The following is a 17166-nucleotide window of genomic DNA, read 5'->3' as shown; positions in this document are numbered from 1 at the left end:
TTGTCTGTGGGTGGATAAACCATTGCCAACTGCGGCCAAACGAACACCCAGATGCCCTCCCTTCTCTCTAGAAGCTATTTATTGTTTTCAGAGGAACCAGCCATCAAAGAGATCTCCTGTACTCCGTCCACTCCTCCGAACTTCCAGCTCTTGATTGAGAAATGCTAACATCTGACCAGACACCACAGAAACATCCTGAAAGACGATGCCTGGACCTGATTTTCCAGAGAGCAGCCCGGGCTGTCTTTATGAGCACATCAGCCAGCTTGTCTTCACTGCTGTGACATGGCTAACTGTCTAGCTTAAATCTCCAGCGCCCCCCCTGTTCTTATCCAGCACTGATTTATACTTCAGCCATCATCCAGGCCCCTAAGTTGCTTCTTCTTTTCTTCCTTGGCTCCATATTGCGCCAAGAATTCCCCTGCTCTAAACTCTGCGAGTGTGTTTTGCTGAGACTGAAGAAGCAAAGTGTTTCCAGAGAAGATGGAAATGGATGGTGTTGATCGCTCAACCAGAGGTTGGGTCATATAGCCCAGAACATTCTTCTATGAATGTTTTTTATGCTATCAACAAAATGAAAAAATATGTATATGTGGTGAAAAAATGTTAGGTCCAAGGATATGTCTGTAGACCCCAGTTTGTGGAAAACAGGTACAGGGTGTTTGGAGGGAGACTGGGTCCACCTGAGGCTGGGAAGTGATGCTGTCTTTTCCTAAAGACAGTGAGGACAGAGTAGCAGCCCTCACACTGTACAGTACAGCCCTCTGTGCTTTCTAAGTGTGTCATTCACAAAGGCTTTAAGTCAACGGCTCACAAGTGCCCTTAGATTTCACACTGAATCCCTCAGTGTGGCTGACAAGGCCCTCCCTGGCCAGACTCCTTCCAGCATCCACTCTCCTTGCTCACCTCCTTTCTCCTCCCCTGCCCAGGGCTACCCTGTTTCCCCACTGCACACCCTCAGTGCTCCAGGGGCTGTACTCTTTCTCAGCTACAGGGAGCTACTTGTGCTGGTCCCTCCTTCTGCAACTTTCTGATATTCCTTTCCCAGCCCTTTCGTGACCTGGTTAACTCTCAGCTCTCACATATCAGCCTGAGTTTTTTCCTCCTGGATCCTGTACTTCTGCTAGCAAGGCACTCACACAGCTGCATATTAAAATTGCTTATTCAATAGTCTGTCTTCTCATAGAAGTAAAAGCTCTGTGGGTATAGTGGTTGTATCTAGCTTGCTCACTACCATGTCTCCAGCTTCTGCCTAGCACAGGACCTTGAACATCATAGATGCAAAAAAAAAAAATTGTTGGAAGAGAGGAACAGAATTAATTAAGGGAGGACGAGGTGGGAGGATGGATGAAAAGCAGGAGAGCAGAAAGGGGTGAGGCAAAAGAGTCAGAAAACAGCAAAATGGTAACAACCATCATCAAAAAAAAAACTTTGCTGTTTCTGATCTCAAAAAAAAATATGTGATTGGGATGCACTGAGTCAGGAATTAAAATCCGAATCAGTTTCAGCACCTGGAAATACAGAATCTTCAGCACGTTCCTCAAACTCAGATGGACTTAGAGCTGCCAATGCATTTATCCCGGCGTGGGCATATAATTACAAATGCCCACCCCTCTTTTTATTTGTTTGTTGGAAAATTGAATTCTTTATTGTTTAAGATATAACTTGAAACTGTGACTGCTGAGTTGCCTAAAAGGATGAAAGGACTTGTGTGAAAGCACAAAGTGTGCAGTTATTTTAACCAATCTGTCCACATTTGAGATGTTTCTTTTACTGGTGAAAGGAAGACAATTGTAGCACAGCTCAAAGCTGCCATCTAGTGGACCTTCCAGTGACCTGGCATCATTGCAGAATAGGAGACCCGGAGGAACACACATCCATCCTCTGGGGAGATCAAAATCCACCTTTTAGGATGAGGCGTGATTTGTGGTTCTCTGACAGAGTTCTCCTTTCTAAATAGCCCAGTGTAACATGTTTCAACATTCTGATATCCAAAAAGTTATCCTAAATCAATGTGAAATTTCAATCACTTTCAATTTGAACCTATCCCAGCAAGAAATCAATGCACCACTCTGAAAAAGTGTATCCTTTTCATTTCTGTTTTGGATCTTAACTTTGTAAATCAGATGTGTTAGTCTAGTATCCAAAGAACTAAAAAAGGAAGAAAGGGAGGGAGGGAAGAAGAAAAAGAAACGTAGACAAATTTATCTTCTCTGAAGCTACTACTTCATTAAACCAAGAGTGTCCTTCGGTCTAAGTGCCTACCGCCACCAGACGTGCCTTGGCGCACTTGAGCAGGGCAACAGTTCAACGTCGGGAACCGAGAGGCCAGGGTTTAGACTCACACTGCCACCCACTTTGTTGCTCTGGACCAGCCGTCTATCATCTTTGTCCGTTTCCTCATTTGATACAAAGAGAGGCTTAAGCATGATAACTGCTAAGGTCCCTTTCGGCTCTAAAGTTCCGAGCTTGTTCCCAGAGTCGCAGGTCTCGCGATCACAGGGGCCTGACTTGACACTCCCTCTAGGTTCAGTGTCCGCACACCATTTTCTCACTGAAATACTTGTGGAGGAGTTACAGGGTGCCAGGTCCTGAACTGGCTGCTAGGGAAGCAACAGCAAATACACAGACACGGCCTTTGCCAAGTTGACAGCCTCACAAGGGACACAAACATAAATCAAATGATCAAGGAAATGGTAACTGCACCACTGATGAGAAGGGCTCCAGTGAGGATGTGTAACTGGGGCCTAGTGGCAGCGGCTGAGAGCAAGGAAGGCTCCCTGAGGAAGTGACAGGCCTGGATCTGAAGGCTGGTGAGCAGCTAATCCAGTGTGTGCATTACAGGCAGAAGGACCCAAATGGGCCAAGGCCCCAGGGAGGAAGGAGTTTGCACAACTGGGGATCAGAAAAAGTCCATGGAGCCTGGAGTGTGGACAACAAGAGAGTGAAGTGAAAGGGGAGGGAAGCAGGGGCCAGATTATGCACGGGCTTGTGGGCCGCTTTAGGAGTTTCATCTTTATTCTAAGAGCGACAGAATCGCTCTCCTGAAGGGCTTGAAGTAGGAAAGCAACGTGGCCGGATGTGCTTCTGTGAAAGAGCCGACTGCTACGCGTAAGACTGAGGTCAAGTTCAAGACGGGGTACACAGAGGCAAGTCGTGTGACTCTTGCTGTGAGAGACTTGGGGGTGATGCTGCTGGGGCGGGAAGAAGTGGGGAGATTCCAGAAGTAATGAAACAGTAGCCTCATTAGGGCACGGAAATTGGCTGGATGTGGAAGTAAAAGGGAAGAGTCCAAGGTGATTCCTAGGCCTCTGGTCAAGGGCAACCGGATGGAATTCATGCAGTTCACTGAACTGAAGGACACAGGATGATGACCAGGTGTGGAGAAAGACCAGGAGCTCAGTCATAGGTGGCTATGTTTCAAGAAAGGCTCAGGAAACATCCAGGCAGGTGAGCAGGCAGTTGGGGACCCAGAGCTCGGAAGAAAACATGTCATCTAATCTGTGATAAATGGGGGGATCTGGCAGCACGTGGTAGGAAGAGGCACAGCACAAACTTCGAATGTCTGGAAGAACAGAGGATGCAGAGCCGGTGAGGGAAACCCCAAGGAGGGGCCCGTGAGGTGAAAGAAAATGGGCAGAATATGGCGCCGAGGAAGCCAAGAGGAGGGCGTTCTCTTCTGCCGGAAGGACATGGTGGGCCAGCCCCACGAGGAGAACTCTGGATTGAGTGACCTTGACCTTGGTGATAAAATGCACGTGGAGTCCTCCACAGGAGTCAGGTGGAGCGGTTGAAGAGTGAACAGCAGAAGAAAGTGGAGAGAGTTGTGTAGAGAGAGGCCCCTCCACGAGGTTTGGCTGCGAAGATAAGAAGAGAGAGGTGGGCGGCCAGAGGATACGTGAGGGCCAAGGTGGGCCTTCTCCGTCTGGAGACTTAGGCAAAGGAACTCTTCGAGAAGCGGGGTTGAAGACTCAGAAAAAGGAGGCAATAACGGAGGTCTTCAGGCTCCTGGAAAGCTTATATAAGGATGAGATCCAGGGCACAGATGCAGCTTTGGCCTTCGTCAAGAGGAGAGAGCCTTCCCCCACTGTAACTGTAAGTGCAGGGAAGGAGGAAGTGTGACGAGGACAGTAAGGCAATTCTAGGGCTCCAATTTCTCAGTGAATTGCGTGAGACCCGCACTAGCTGGAAGTGAGAGATGGAGAAGATCAGAGGTTTAGGAAGAGAGAAAACATGAGCTCACTAGAGAAACAGATTCAGCTTTGCCAGGCACGTGTGAGGTGACCACAAACGCACGGCACCTGTCGGGCCAGCTGTGCGGTCTCCTCCAGCTGTGCTCAGGGGCCACGTGCCGACAAGGGAAGGGAGGTGAACAGGTTTGTCTGGGGTTGGAAGTTTCCAAGTGGGAGTGAAGGAAAAACAGAGGGCAAAATAACCTACTTAGGACGCACTCAAGAGTTTAGTAGACGTGACAGGTTCTAGATTCTAAGATAAAGAGAGAAGCAAAGACAGAGCGGGCAGGGTGGATACAGAGGGAGAAGGTAGAGGGGGAAAACTGACTAATGACTCCTGAGGTCAACATGCAACAAATGCCCTGAGGTAACCGGGCTGGATCCCACTGGCTTGGCGCCCTCATTATAAAATATTCATGCTCTGTCGTTCCCTACCCAGGACAGCGCACACATACAGGACACACATCGGCACTAAGCGTAACAATCTTAATGTTCCAGCATGACTGGAAACTGACCTCTGTCATGCTAAGCCCCTGGGGAAACCAAACGATATTACCTGGTTTCTGGTGTATGTCCGGCACCGTTCCAGGTGCTAGGAATCTGATAAACCCATCAGATGTGGTATTTACCCTCAACGGGCTTATGCTTTCATGGGAGAAGAGGAACACAGGCCCAGATTTCAAAGAATTGCTCAATTAAATGAAAGTGGCAAAGGGATGTGCAAACTTTCTCGGATCCTCTATACCAGAAGCCATGTTGGCTGTGCACAATTCCCTGATTTATGTGAGTCCTGGTCAGAATGAACTGTCCCCAAAGATCACTTGGATTATTGTACTTGAGAAATATGCATTGCCTAGTAATATGCATTGCCTAGGTTCAATTTACTGAACATTTGAACATTTACCATCGGCCAGACAGCATTTACCAAAGATGATATCATTTCCATATTCCAGACAAGGAAACTGGGTTCGAGGGTAATTATTCGTCAAAGACCTACTTTGCAGGCTAGGATTCCAACCTAGCTGCGCCTCAGCCTAACCTCTCTGTTCCACAACATGCTCCCTCTTCTGGTCAGAAGATTACATGTGGACAAACGTGGCAGCATACGAACTTAGTTCCAGAAAGCTACCCAGATTGGTTAACAGGACCAGGCTTTCAGAAGCCCATCAGCACACTGGAAAGAACTCATTCCACGGGAAAAGAAAACACAGGATGAATACCTCTCTATCCAAAGGCACCACATTCCGGGAAAGATGTCAAGAACAAATTAGTCGAATCTCTGGTGTCAAAGAAATTGTGATTTTTGTTGTTGTTGTCTGATATAGAGTTATGACTAGATGTTTTTTCACATTTTTCCATAAAGTCCTTAGGGCCCACATCTGTCTTTACTTTCTTATAAAGCCCTAACTGTGCTTTGAAATGAATCCTATTTAATGCCAAGTCAAAACTGTTTTTTTTAGCTCCAGGATATTTCTCTTTGATTCAGATTCATATTTACTTCACTCTGAGTCCTTAAGATATTTTCAAACAGATTTTGGCTAATGTAACTTTGAAAATACTCCTAGAAAATATGAAATATTCAAGGGCTAAATCATCTAGGTTTAGGATTGTTTGTGTAAGTCAAAGACTAACTGTTCAGAATAATTTAAATCAGCTCCATTCTCATTTTTTAAAAAAAGTGTGTAAATTTGACTTTGGTAAATTAAGTCATTTAAAAGGATAACAGTAGTAAATCTTGCCAGATTTGTTCCAAGCAATAGCTACACACATGTATACACATACACACGTCAAGTATGGAGATGAAAATGGGAAAAATTATCATATTCTCTCACCTTCCACTCCTCATGCAACCCAATAACCCTTCAGGAAAAAACTATACACTGTCACGTCACATGAAGCCAGAAAGGTGTCTTCAGAATAAAACGTGAAAGAGGACTTAATACAAGAGGTTAGATAGAGAGATATTTCTTATACGCATATATTATTTATTCTCGAAGGTATGTGTGAGCGAGAAGGGGAAGATAGTTATTCAGTAGATAAAGCTAAATGTGAAGCATTCAGCTAAGTCCTGGTGAAAAATACAGATTAAAAAAAAAAAAAAAGGAGTTACAAGTATGTAGAGTGCTCAAAAAAGGATGCACCAGGGGCCATGTGGATGCAAATCTAGGGAGGCCTGACACGAGCTTCCCAGAGAAAGTGACCCTGAGGCTGAAGTCAGCCAGGTGAAGAGGGGCCCAGAGTGGTCTAGACCACGAAAGCAGCAAGTTCAAAGCCTCCAAGAGCTTGGTGCATTTGACGATGTCACAGGAACCCAGGCCAATGAAAGCAGACACACTAATCTAGACACCAGGGGTGATCAGGGAGAGTCTCAAAGAGTCACGTGAGGATGTGGAACTTCCTTACCAATGGAGAGCCACTGAGTGTTAAGCACGGGATTGACACAATCAGACCGGAATTTTTTTTTTTTTTTTTTTCTTTTTTTTGCGGTACGCGGGCCTCTCACTGTTGTGGCCTCTCCCGTTGCAGAGCACAGGCTCCGGACGCGCAGGCTCAGCGGCCATGGCTCACGGGCCCAGCTGCTCCGCGGCATGTGGGGTCCTCCCGGACCGGGGCACGAACCCACGTCCCCCGCATCGGCAGGCGGACTCTCAACCACTGCGCCACCAGGGTAGACCAGACCTGCATTTTTTAAGTGTCACTCTAGCTTCACTGAGAAGGATGGAGGAGGACAAGCCTGGGTGTGGTTACTGCAGTACTGGTGGTGATGAGGGGTAACGTGCCTGGGACTGGCGTAGCAACACCAGCGATGGAAAGAGGACAGGTTTATGGCTCTTAAGAAAGTTGAAGTATTTCAAGTATCTTCTCTGACCACAATGGCATGAAACTAGAAATCAACAACAGGAAAATAAATGAGAAAGAAACGATTACCTGGAGGCTAAACAGCATGCTACTAAAAAACCAATGGGTCAACAAGGAAATTAAAAAATACCTTGAGACATGGGACTTCCTTGGTGGTCCAGTGATAAAGAATCCGCCTTACAGTGCAGGGGATGCAGGTTCAATCCCTGGTCAGGGAACTAAGATCCCACATGCCGCGGGGCAACTAAGCCCACGTGCCACAACTACTGAGCTCACACGCCTCAACTAGAGAGCCCACGTGCCACAAACTACAGAGCCCATGCACTCTGGAACCTGCATGCCACAACTACAGAGCCCACATGCCCTGGAGCCTGCTTGCCACAACTAGAGAAGAGAAAAACCTGCATGCCACAACTAGAGAGAAGCCCACATGCTGCAACGAAGAGCCCTCAAACCTCAATGAAAGATCTCGTGTGCCACAACTAAGACCCAGCACAGCCAAAAATAAATAAATTAAATAAATAAATAATGAAATAAATCTTTAAAAAATCTACGGATGCAGCAAAAGCAGTTCTTAGAGGGAAGTTCACAGTGATACAGGCCTTCAAAAAACAAGAAAAATCTCAAATAAACAACCTAAACTACTACTTAAGAGTTAGAAAAAGAACAAACAAAACCTAAAGTCAGCAGAAGGAAAGAAATAATAAAGAGCAGGGAGGAAATAAACAAAATAGAGATTAAAAAATAGAAAAAAATCAATAAAAATAAGAGCTGGTTTTTTGAAAGGGTAATAAACAAAATTGACAAACCTCTGGCCAGGCTCACCAAGAAGAAAAGAGAGAGAACCCAAATAAACAAAATCAGAAATGAAAAAGGAGAAATCTCAACTGATACTGCAGAAATACAAAAAACCTTAAGAGAATACGACGAACAATTATATGCCAACAAATTTGACAACCTAGAAGAAATGGACAACTTCCTAGAAATATACAGCCCACCAAAATTTAATCAAGAAGAAATAGATAACTTGAACAGAGCAATCACTGTAAGTGAAATGGAATGTGTAATAATAAAAAAAAAAAACTCCCTACATACAAAAGTCCAGGACTAGATGGCTTCACAGGTGAATTCTACAAAAAATACACACACACACAAATACAAAGAACTTATCCCAATTCTTCTCAAACTCTTCCAAAAGACTGAAGAGGATGGAACACTCCCAAAGACATTTTATGAAAACATCATCACCCTGATACCAAAACCAGATAAAGATACCACCAAAAAAGAAAATTACAGGTCAATATCTTTGATGAATATAGATGCAAAAATTCTCAACAAAATATTAGCAAATCAAATCCAACAACACATAGAAAAGATCATACATCACAACCAAGTGGGATTCATCCCAAGTTCACAAGGATGGTTCAACATACACAAATCAATTGATGGAATACACCATATTAACAAAAGAAAAGTCAAAAACCACACGATCGTCTCAACAGATGCAGAAAAACCATTTGACAAAATTCAACTTTTTTTTTTTGCAGTACGCAGGCCTCTCACTGTTGTGGCCTCTCCCATTGTGGAACACAGGCTCTGGACGCGCAGGCTCAGTGGCCATGGCTCATGGGCCTAGCTGCTCCACGGCATGTGGGATCTTCCTGGACCAGGGCACGAACCCATGTCCCCTACGTCGGCAGGCGGACTCTCAACCACTGCACCACCAGGGAAGCCCCAACATCTATCCTTAATAAAAAAAAAAACTCACACCAAAGTGGGTATAGAGGGAGCATACCGCAACATAATAAAAGCCATTTATGACAAACCCACAGCCATTATAATACTCAATGGTGAAAAGCTGAAAGCCTTCCTGCTAAAATCTGGAACAAGACAAGGATGCCCACTCTCACCACTTCTATTCAACACAGCAATCAGACAAGAAAAAGAAAAAAAGCTATCCAAATTGAAAGGGAAGAGGTAAAATTGTCACCATATGCAGATGACATGATACTATACACAGAAAACCCTAAGGACTCCACACAAAAACTGCTAGACCTAATAAATGAATTCAGCGAAGTATCAGGATACAAGATTAACATTCGGAAATCGGTTGCATTTCTTTACACTATGAAATATCAGAAAGGGAATGTAAAAAAACAATACCTTTTAAAATCACACACACACAAAAATAAAATACCTAGGAATTAACCTGACCAAGGAGGTGAAAGACTGAGAACTATAAGACATTAATAAAAGAAATTAAAGAGGATTCAAAGAAATGGAAAGATATCCCATTCTCTTGGATTGGAAGAATTGATATTGTTAAAATAGGAACACTACACAAAGCAATCTACAGATTTAATGTGATCCCCATCAAATTACCCATGTATTTTTCACAGAACTAGAATAATCCAAAAATTTATATGGAACCATAAAAGATCCAGAATTGACAAAACAATCCTAAGGGAAAAAACAAAGCAGGAGGCATAAGTCTCCCAGACTTCAGACAATACTCCAAATCTACAGTAATCAAAACAGTGTGATATTGGTACAAAAACAGACATACAGATCAATGGAAAAGAATAGAGAGCCCAGAAAAAAACCCACACACGTATGGTCAATTAATCTTCAGCAAAGGAGGTAAGAGTATAAAATGTGAAAAAGATAGTCTCTTCAGTAAGTGGTGCTGGGAAGGTTGGACAGCTGCATGTATATCAATTAAGTTAGAACACACCTTCACACCATGCAGAAAAATAAACTCAAAATGCATAAACACTTAAACATAAGATGGCACCATAAAACTCCTAGAAGAGAGCATAGGCAAAACATTCTCTGATATAAATTGTACAAATGTTTTCTTAGGTCAGCCTCCCAAGGCAATAGAAATAAAAAGAAAAATAAACAAATGGGACCTAATCAAACTTATGAGCTTTTGTACAGCAAAGGAAATCATTAAAAAAAGAAAGAAAGAAAGAAAAGCCAACCTATGGAGTGGAAGAAAATATTTGCAAGTGATGTGACTGACAAGGGCTTAATCTCCAAAATATACAAGCAGGTCACACAACTCAACAGCAAAAAACCAAACAACCCAATTGAAAAATGAGCAGAAGACAGTAGCCATTTCTCCGAAGAAGACATACAGATGGCCAGTAGGCACATGAAAAGATGCTCAACATCACTAATTATTAGGGAAATGCAAATCAAAACTACAATGGGCATGAACTTATATATACTACCAAATGTAAAATAGATAGCTAGTGGGAAGCAGCCGCATAGCACAGGGAGATCAGCTCGGTGCTTTTTGACCACCTAGAGGGGTGGGATAGGGAGGGTGGAAGGGAGACACAAGAGGGAGGAGATATGGGGATATGTGTATATGTATGGCTGATTCACTTTGTTATAAAGCAGAAACTAACAACACCGTTGTAAAGCAATTATACTCCAATAAAGATGTTAAAAAAAAAAAAAACTACAATGGGATATCACCTCACACCGGTCAGAATGGCTGTCATTAAAAAGTCTACAAATAACAAATGCTGGAGGGTATGTGGAGAAAAGGGAACCCTCCTACACTGTTGGTGGGAATGTTAGTGCAGCCACTATGGAAAACAGTACGGAGGTTCCTCAGAAAACTAAAAATAGAATTACCATATGATCCAGCAATCCCACTCCAGGGCATGTACCTGGACAAAACTACAATTCAAAAAGATACATGCACCCCTATGGTCATAGCAGCACTATTCACAATAGTCAAAACATGGAAACAACCTAAATGCTTATCGACAGATGAATGGATAAAGAAAATGTGGTACATACATACAATGGAATACTACTCAGCCATAAAAAATGAAATAATGCCATTTGTAGCAACATGGATGCAACTAGAGATCATCATACTAAGTGAAGTGAGTCAGAAAGAGAAAGACAAATACCATGTGATATCACTTATATGTGGATATGGCACAAATGAACCTATCTACAAAACAGACTCACAGACATAGAGATCAAACTTAGGGTTGCCAACAGGGAGGGTGGAGAGAGAGGGGTGGACTGGGAGTTTGGGGTTGGTAGGTGCAAACTATTACATTTAGAATGGATAAACAACAAGGTCCGACTGTATAGCCCAGGAAACTATATCCAATCTCTTGGGATAAACCATAATGGAAAAGAGTTTTTAAAAAGAATGTCTCTGTGTGTAACTGAGTCGCTTTGCTATACAGCAGAGAGTGGTACAACACTGTAAGTCAACTCTACTTCAATAAAAAAGGAAGGAAGGAAGGGAAATTGAAGTGACCGAACTTGGTGACTGATTGGCTGTGGGGAGTGAGGGAGAGAGGAAGAGGCAAGGATGCTCCCCGGTTTCCAGGCTGAGCAGCTGAGTGGATGGTGGTGTCCTTGAGGGAGATGAAGACCCAAGTAGGTGGAGTGTGTGTGGAAATATGAATCTCTTTTGAACATGCAGCATTTGGGATGGATGCCTGAGATCCACATTCTTTCTTCTCCCCATTCCAATCATCCCAAACAGACGATCTCCACTGTTTCTCTATCCTGAATCATATGAAGAATATCCTGACCTTTCATATGAAGAAAGGTCTAGAAAGAAACTTAGGAAGCACACAGACCAATCCCCTTCATTCTTTGCCAGAGGAAACTGAGGGAGGGAGTTTAGGGGGCTTCCCCAAAGATACGCAGGAAAACACCCCCCTAACGCCATAGGCCCTTTCTGGCACCCGCTAAAACATGCTCTGCTTCCTTGCCTTTCATAGTTTTCATCATCATCATCTTAACCACTTTCCCTGAAGGTACTCATTCAAACATGAGAAATCTTTAGCCTTCTTACCAACGGATGCCTCTGAATATAAAAGCCATATACTTGGAAAAGTAAAAATAAATCAGAAGAAGTTGAATTGGTCAAAAGCAATTCACCTCTGGTCAACTTGCTCATAGGAATCTCCCATTAGTCAGTTTTCATTACAATTACTTAAAAAATGACAAAGCATTGAGTCCATTATTTTTTACAGTATGAATTCTTAAATCTCTACCTCTATACATCACAGTTTTAATTACGGCTGTCATACGGCTTCCTTTAACAGTTCACTATTTAAACAATGTTGGTAGGATTTGCAATAATTTTTTTTAACTGGGTGAAGCAATAAAACCAATGGCTTTTGCTCAATGAGCTTCCATTTTTATAATCTGCTAGAGTAAAATGGTAGATGTCAGACACAATGTGATATTAAGCAAAGGTATGAAGCCAAATCCTTGAGCCAACACAAGTAAAAGAAAAGGCTTACCTGAGGCGGGTGTCCTTAAAGGTGTCAAGGTATGCGGGATAGCTCCATCTGATCTTATTCCCTTTACATCGAAGCTCTAGAGTTTGCCCTGCCATCAGACTCAGGGTTGCAGCGGGTTTCTGAAAGCGACCTTTATCTATCATTTGCATCATTATAGACTGTGTCTTTGGTGTTGAGTCAGCGGAGTCCCTGTCCTTTATTTTAGGAATTTTGGGTTTCACCTTTTTGTTGGTAGGCTTGATTCTGTTCTCTCCAGGCTCCTTTGGATGCTTGTTCTTGGGGGGATGTTGACCCGTAACTGGTACAAACATGAGGAGAGAACAATGGACTTTGGTGGTTAACATACCCAGAGTCTTCAACCCCTGAAACAGATCGTTTTTAATATCCCTCTCCTCCTATGTCAAAGTTATTTTCAGGAATAATCATTATTTTCTTGGTTCATTCTTTAGTTTTAAACCAATTAGTAAGGGAATCAATTTCAGCTTCCAAGATTTTGTTCAAACTCAGCAAAACATCTCACGTATGAACTAACATTCGCACTTCGCAAACAAAACAACTTTTTCTTGTGGTTCACACTCAGTCTCACCAGCTCTAAGGTGGTACCCAGAGTGGTGGACCTGAAGCCTCTCAAGGTCTGTTTCTGGTCCTTGCCATCTCAGTGCTGTCATTGTTCATTTTGAACCAATTGTTTAAACCCAGGAATATGTAGTCTCCAGGGAGTGGAGACACAGACTACACTGAAAGCACACTCAGAAGATGAAGATTTCAAACCATCACAAACTTTCTCCCAAATGAGTACGTACTGTGGTGCCTGTGTGTGTTTCAGGGCGGACAACATCCATGGAGGATACGAGGCTTAGTAAGAAATAAGTACTAACCCTGTGTTCATTTAAAGCATACATATACATTATTAAAACTCAATGGCAACTTTAGCAAAGGTTTAGAATTTAGCCAACAAAATACACTGGGGGGAGGAGTATTTCATCACCAACATTGTTGAGAATTGCTGGCAAATGGTGGTAAGAACTGATGACCTTTAAGTCCATTTTCTTACTGCTGTTTTTCCCTTCTCTACAGATAATGCTGCCCTGCCCTTGGAATACCTCTGGGTTCCAGAAATCTCAGCTGTCCACGCAGCCCGCATGGCCATATGCTGTATCCACCCAGCAAAGAGAAGGAGACTTGGCAATTCATCTGCTCCACTGTCTGCATCATCTCCAAAGTGACCTTGCTATAAGCCCACAGAATTATAAAACGTCCAAACTTACAAGATCCTGAGAGACCATTTAAGGTCCTCATGTTATACATTTTAAAAAATAATCCAGGAGGCCTTAAAAGTTAAATTGCAGAAAGCTGGCTAGCGACAGGATGTGAAAGTAAAACTCAGGTCTCCTGACCCCCATTTCACTACATGAGGATCAACAGCCTGTAGATATTTTGAACAGATAACTACACAAACCTTGGCCAGTTGAGGGAATTACAGGGCATTTATATAAAACGGGGAAATGTGATAAATCAGGAGAAAATTCTTTTCCCTCTTTGATGTTCGTATTTATTTACCTAATGTTACCTTGGTGTATAAAGGGCTCGAGTGGTCAAGAGTACAGAAGACACTGAAATTGGGATCAAGAGACAGAAAAAGGCAAGTGTTGCAAGCTCTTACACCAGCAGACCAGGCTGGTGACAAAATGAGGTGAGCCAGGTGGGCCTGGAGAGGCCACGCCCTCCCGAAGGGACAGCTGCCTGGAGGAAGCGAGTGTCCAGGGTTCCAGGATCTGATTTCTCCCAGGATGGCGGAAATGCAGGTTTCCGGATTTATAAATGTTAGAAACTTGATTTTTTAGAAACTTCAGGTCTGAATCTCTGAGGTGAGGAGTCAGGCGGTGGCTTTCCTACGAGGGTTGGGGATGATCAGGAGGGGACAGGAGAGGGGCTGCCAGGACCGTTCTGTCCTGATCTGGGCTGTTCACATGGTGTGTGTGCAGTTGGTGAGCGTCTCATGGAGCCATAGTCTGAGGATTTGTCCCAAAACTCAGCTGACGTGGACTCAACTGTGTAATGATGAACTTGGCTTCTTTGGAGTGTTGCCCTTTGAAACAGGAGCCATTTGGCCTCCACTCTTGGTTCAGCCCTGCCCAGGCTCTGGAACCAACCCCACTGTGAGCTCAGTATCAACACCAAGTCCTTGGCTCGTGGCCTTCTTTGGGTGTGGCTGCGTCGCGCCTGAGCCCATGAGCCTTTCCATGACTCCAGGTCCATCTGTGACCTCTCCTTTCCCGGGGTCTGAGTCTCTTTTTTTTTTTTTTTGCAGTATGCGGGCCTCTCACTGTTGTGGCCTCTCCCATTGCGGAGCACAGGCTCCGAACACGCAGGCTCAGCGGCCATGGCTCACAGGCCCAGCCGCTCCGCGGCATGTGGGATCTTCCCGGACCAGGGCACGAACCCGTGTCCCCTGCATCGGCAGGCGTACTCCCAACCACTGCGCCACCAGGGAAGTCCCTGTGTCTCTTCTTATCTCCCACCCTTCCTCTACTCTGGTTCCTCTGGGTCACGGGCCCTGCCGAGCTTTCTCAGTCCTTCCGGGGAGCGGGACTGTGCCCTTGAGCCCTAGTCTTCAAGGCGAGTCCCAATACCTGCTGTTTGTCAAGACTTCCCCAGACCCTGCACATTTGGTTTATTTATACCCAGGGTTCTAACGACAGATGGGGGTGGGAAGGGGGGCCCATGCACACATTTCCACAACCTCCCAGAAGGAAAAGCACTGCAATCGTTGGGAACATATTAGACCCACAGAAATATTCTAATCCAGCAACATCAATTGTGAAGCATAAGCCTCACTGCTACAATAGGTAAAAGTCACTGTCTTTTTCTTAAGGCAGAAATTAAAAGCCTACCATGATGCTGTCCAAGGCATCTGTGCCCTGCAAGCATTTCGGTCAAACTATGCCTGTGAGGGCTTCCGTGGTGGCGCAGTGGTTGAGAGTCCGCCTGCCGATGCAGGGGACACCGGTTCGGGCCCCGATCCGGGAAGATCCCACATGCCGCGGAGCGGCTGGGCCCGTGAGCCATGGCCGCTGAGCCTGCGCGTCCGAAGCCTGTGCTCCGCAACGGGGGAGGCCACAGCAGTGAGAGGCCCGCGTACCACAACAACAAAAAACTATGCCTGTGAGAGTCATGGACCTCTGGATTGATGTCTAATTTGGTGTTTTTTCTTCATCATGAACAGGAATTCAAGCTATTGGAAATGACAACAACTGTTTGTAAATCCTAGGGAATTTAGGCAGCCCATGCAGCTTCCCTGATTCTAAGCTCTCAGACCCCATGTGGCGATGCTACTCAGCAGTACTCGATTAACTAGTTATGGATGTTACGCCTTCAAATATGTGTTATCATCCCTGAAAAATCATTTGACTTTTTGACCAAATAGGCCCATCAGTCGGTCCAGCGGCCTGGCCATGGAACTGGTCCATGGTTTGACAGTGGCGACACACAGTCCAAGGAGCCGGACCAGTGGTCCCACGGACAATTCCTAGGACTGAGCGACTCCGCAATCCCATGTCTATCTTTTTCAAAGAATGACTCTTCAGGCTAACTAAGTAAATTAGTTATTTTCCAAAGGCCTAAAAAATTTAAGCATTCACAATGTAGATATACAAAAGTGAAAGTCCATCACCATCGCATTTTTGAGATTACGGCCCAGTACATTTTAGAGAAATACATGACAAAAGTCACAAACCATTAAATGTCATTACAGACTTTAGGTGCTGAAGTCATTGTTGACTTACTGTGTGACCTTGGGAAGTTACCCTCTCTCTTACTTTCCTCATCTGTAGATTGAGAATAATATGGCAATAATGACTCTCTCATGGATTGCTGTGGGGATTAAACGAGTTAATATGTTTAAGATGCTGAGACCAGTGTCTGACCCACGGTAAGTAAGCGCAAGCGAGGCGCTGCTTGTTTCGTGGTTGTCTCGTAATGTCTCAGGGTGATCTCCATGATAAACTTGTGATGGAGGTAAAGCAGCTCATTATTTTTCCTAATTTACAGGTGAAAAACTGAGACCACAGATGCCAAGTAGCTCACCCAAGGTTACTAAGGCGGCAGTGAAAAACCAGATCTAGCGTCTCTTCTGGTTCGTCTTGTTGCTTTCAATTCACTCAAGATCAGCATTTTCACTTTATCTGCATGAATCTCAGGCACAGCACCATTATCTAAGAGGTTTCTTTGTTTGGTAGGTCGTGGGCTTTGACAAGGAGTTCCAAGTCAAACAGAACTTGATGCCCGGGATGAGGGCACAACCTTCCTGGAAGGGCTGGAGATGCTTTTCCAAGGCATACATTACAATCCCCAAGTGAAGAGATGCTGGTCAAAAAACATCTCCAAAATGAATGAGTAAATGCTGCACATCCAGAAGTACATAGGGCAAAGGACTGTAATTCTTCAGCATCAGCTGAGGGTTGATTGCAATCAATGCTTATTCAATACAGATGACCTGACTATTAACCTCTCTAATTCTATCAGACTGTGTGGGAGGAGAAAATAAATTCTTTAGAAGAATCACTGACAGCTGCTTAGATGCGGATTCCCTGTAAACACAGCCATCCACATCAAAGACCTGAAGCGGTTCGCTTTTTTCTCTCCATGGGCAGTTAAGGGGAAAGGTCTGACCTGAGAGCAGCATCTAAATATCCACACTATAAATTTGCTGGGTAGCTCAGGGGTTCCCCTAACCAGTTGTATAAACTGGGACACCCCACTCTCGTTTTCCCATTCCTCAT

General features: G+C 44.3%; 1 protein-coding gene across 1 annotated transcript in view; it reads right to left on the bottom strand.

The window, feature by feature from the left end:
- Positions 1-17166, bottom strand: part of PDGFRL (platelet derived growth factor receptor like) — a 47562-nt gene that overhangs the window by 25195 nt on the left and 5201 nt on the right. The window contains exon 2 of the mRNA XM_065899928.1: positions 12386-12683. Coding sequence (XP_065756000.1) covers positions 12386-12683 — 298 coding nt within the window. The remainder of the gene's footprint in view (positions 1-12385; positions 12684-17166) is intronic.

This window comes from Phocoena phocoena, chromosome 21 (genome assembly GCF_963924675.1).
Source record: "Phocoena phocoena chromosome 21, mPhoPho1.1, whole genome shotgun sequence".
NCBI classification, from domain to species: Eukaryota; Metazoa; Chordata; class Mammalia; order Artiodactyla; family Phocoenidae; genus Phocoena; species Phocoena phocoena.
This window is presented reverse-complemented; position numbering and strand designations above follow the sequence as displayed.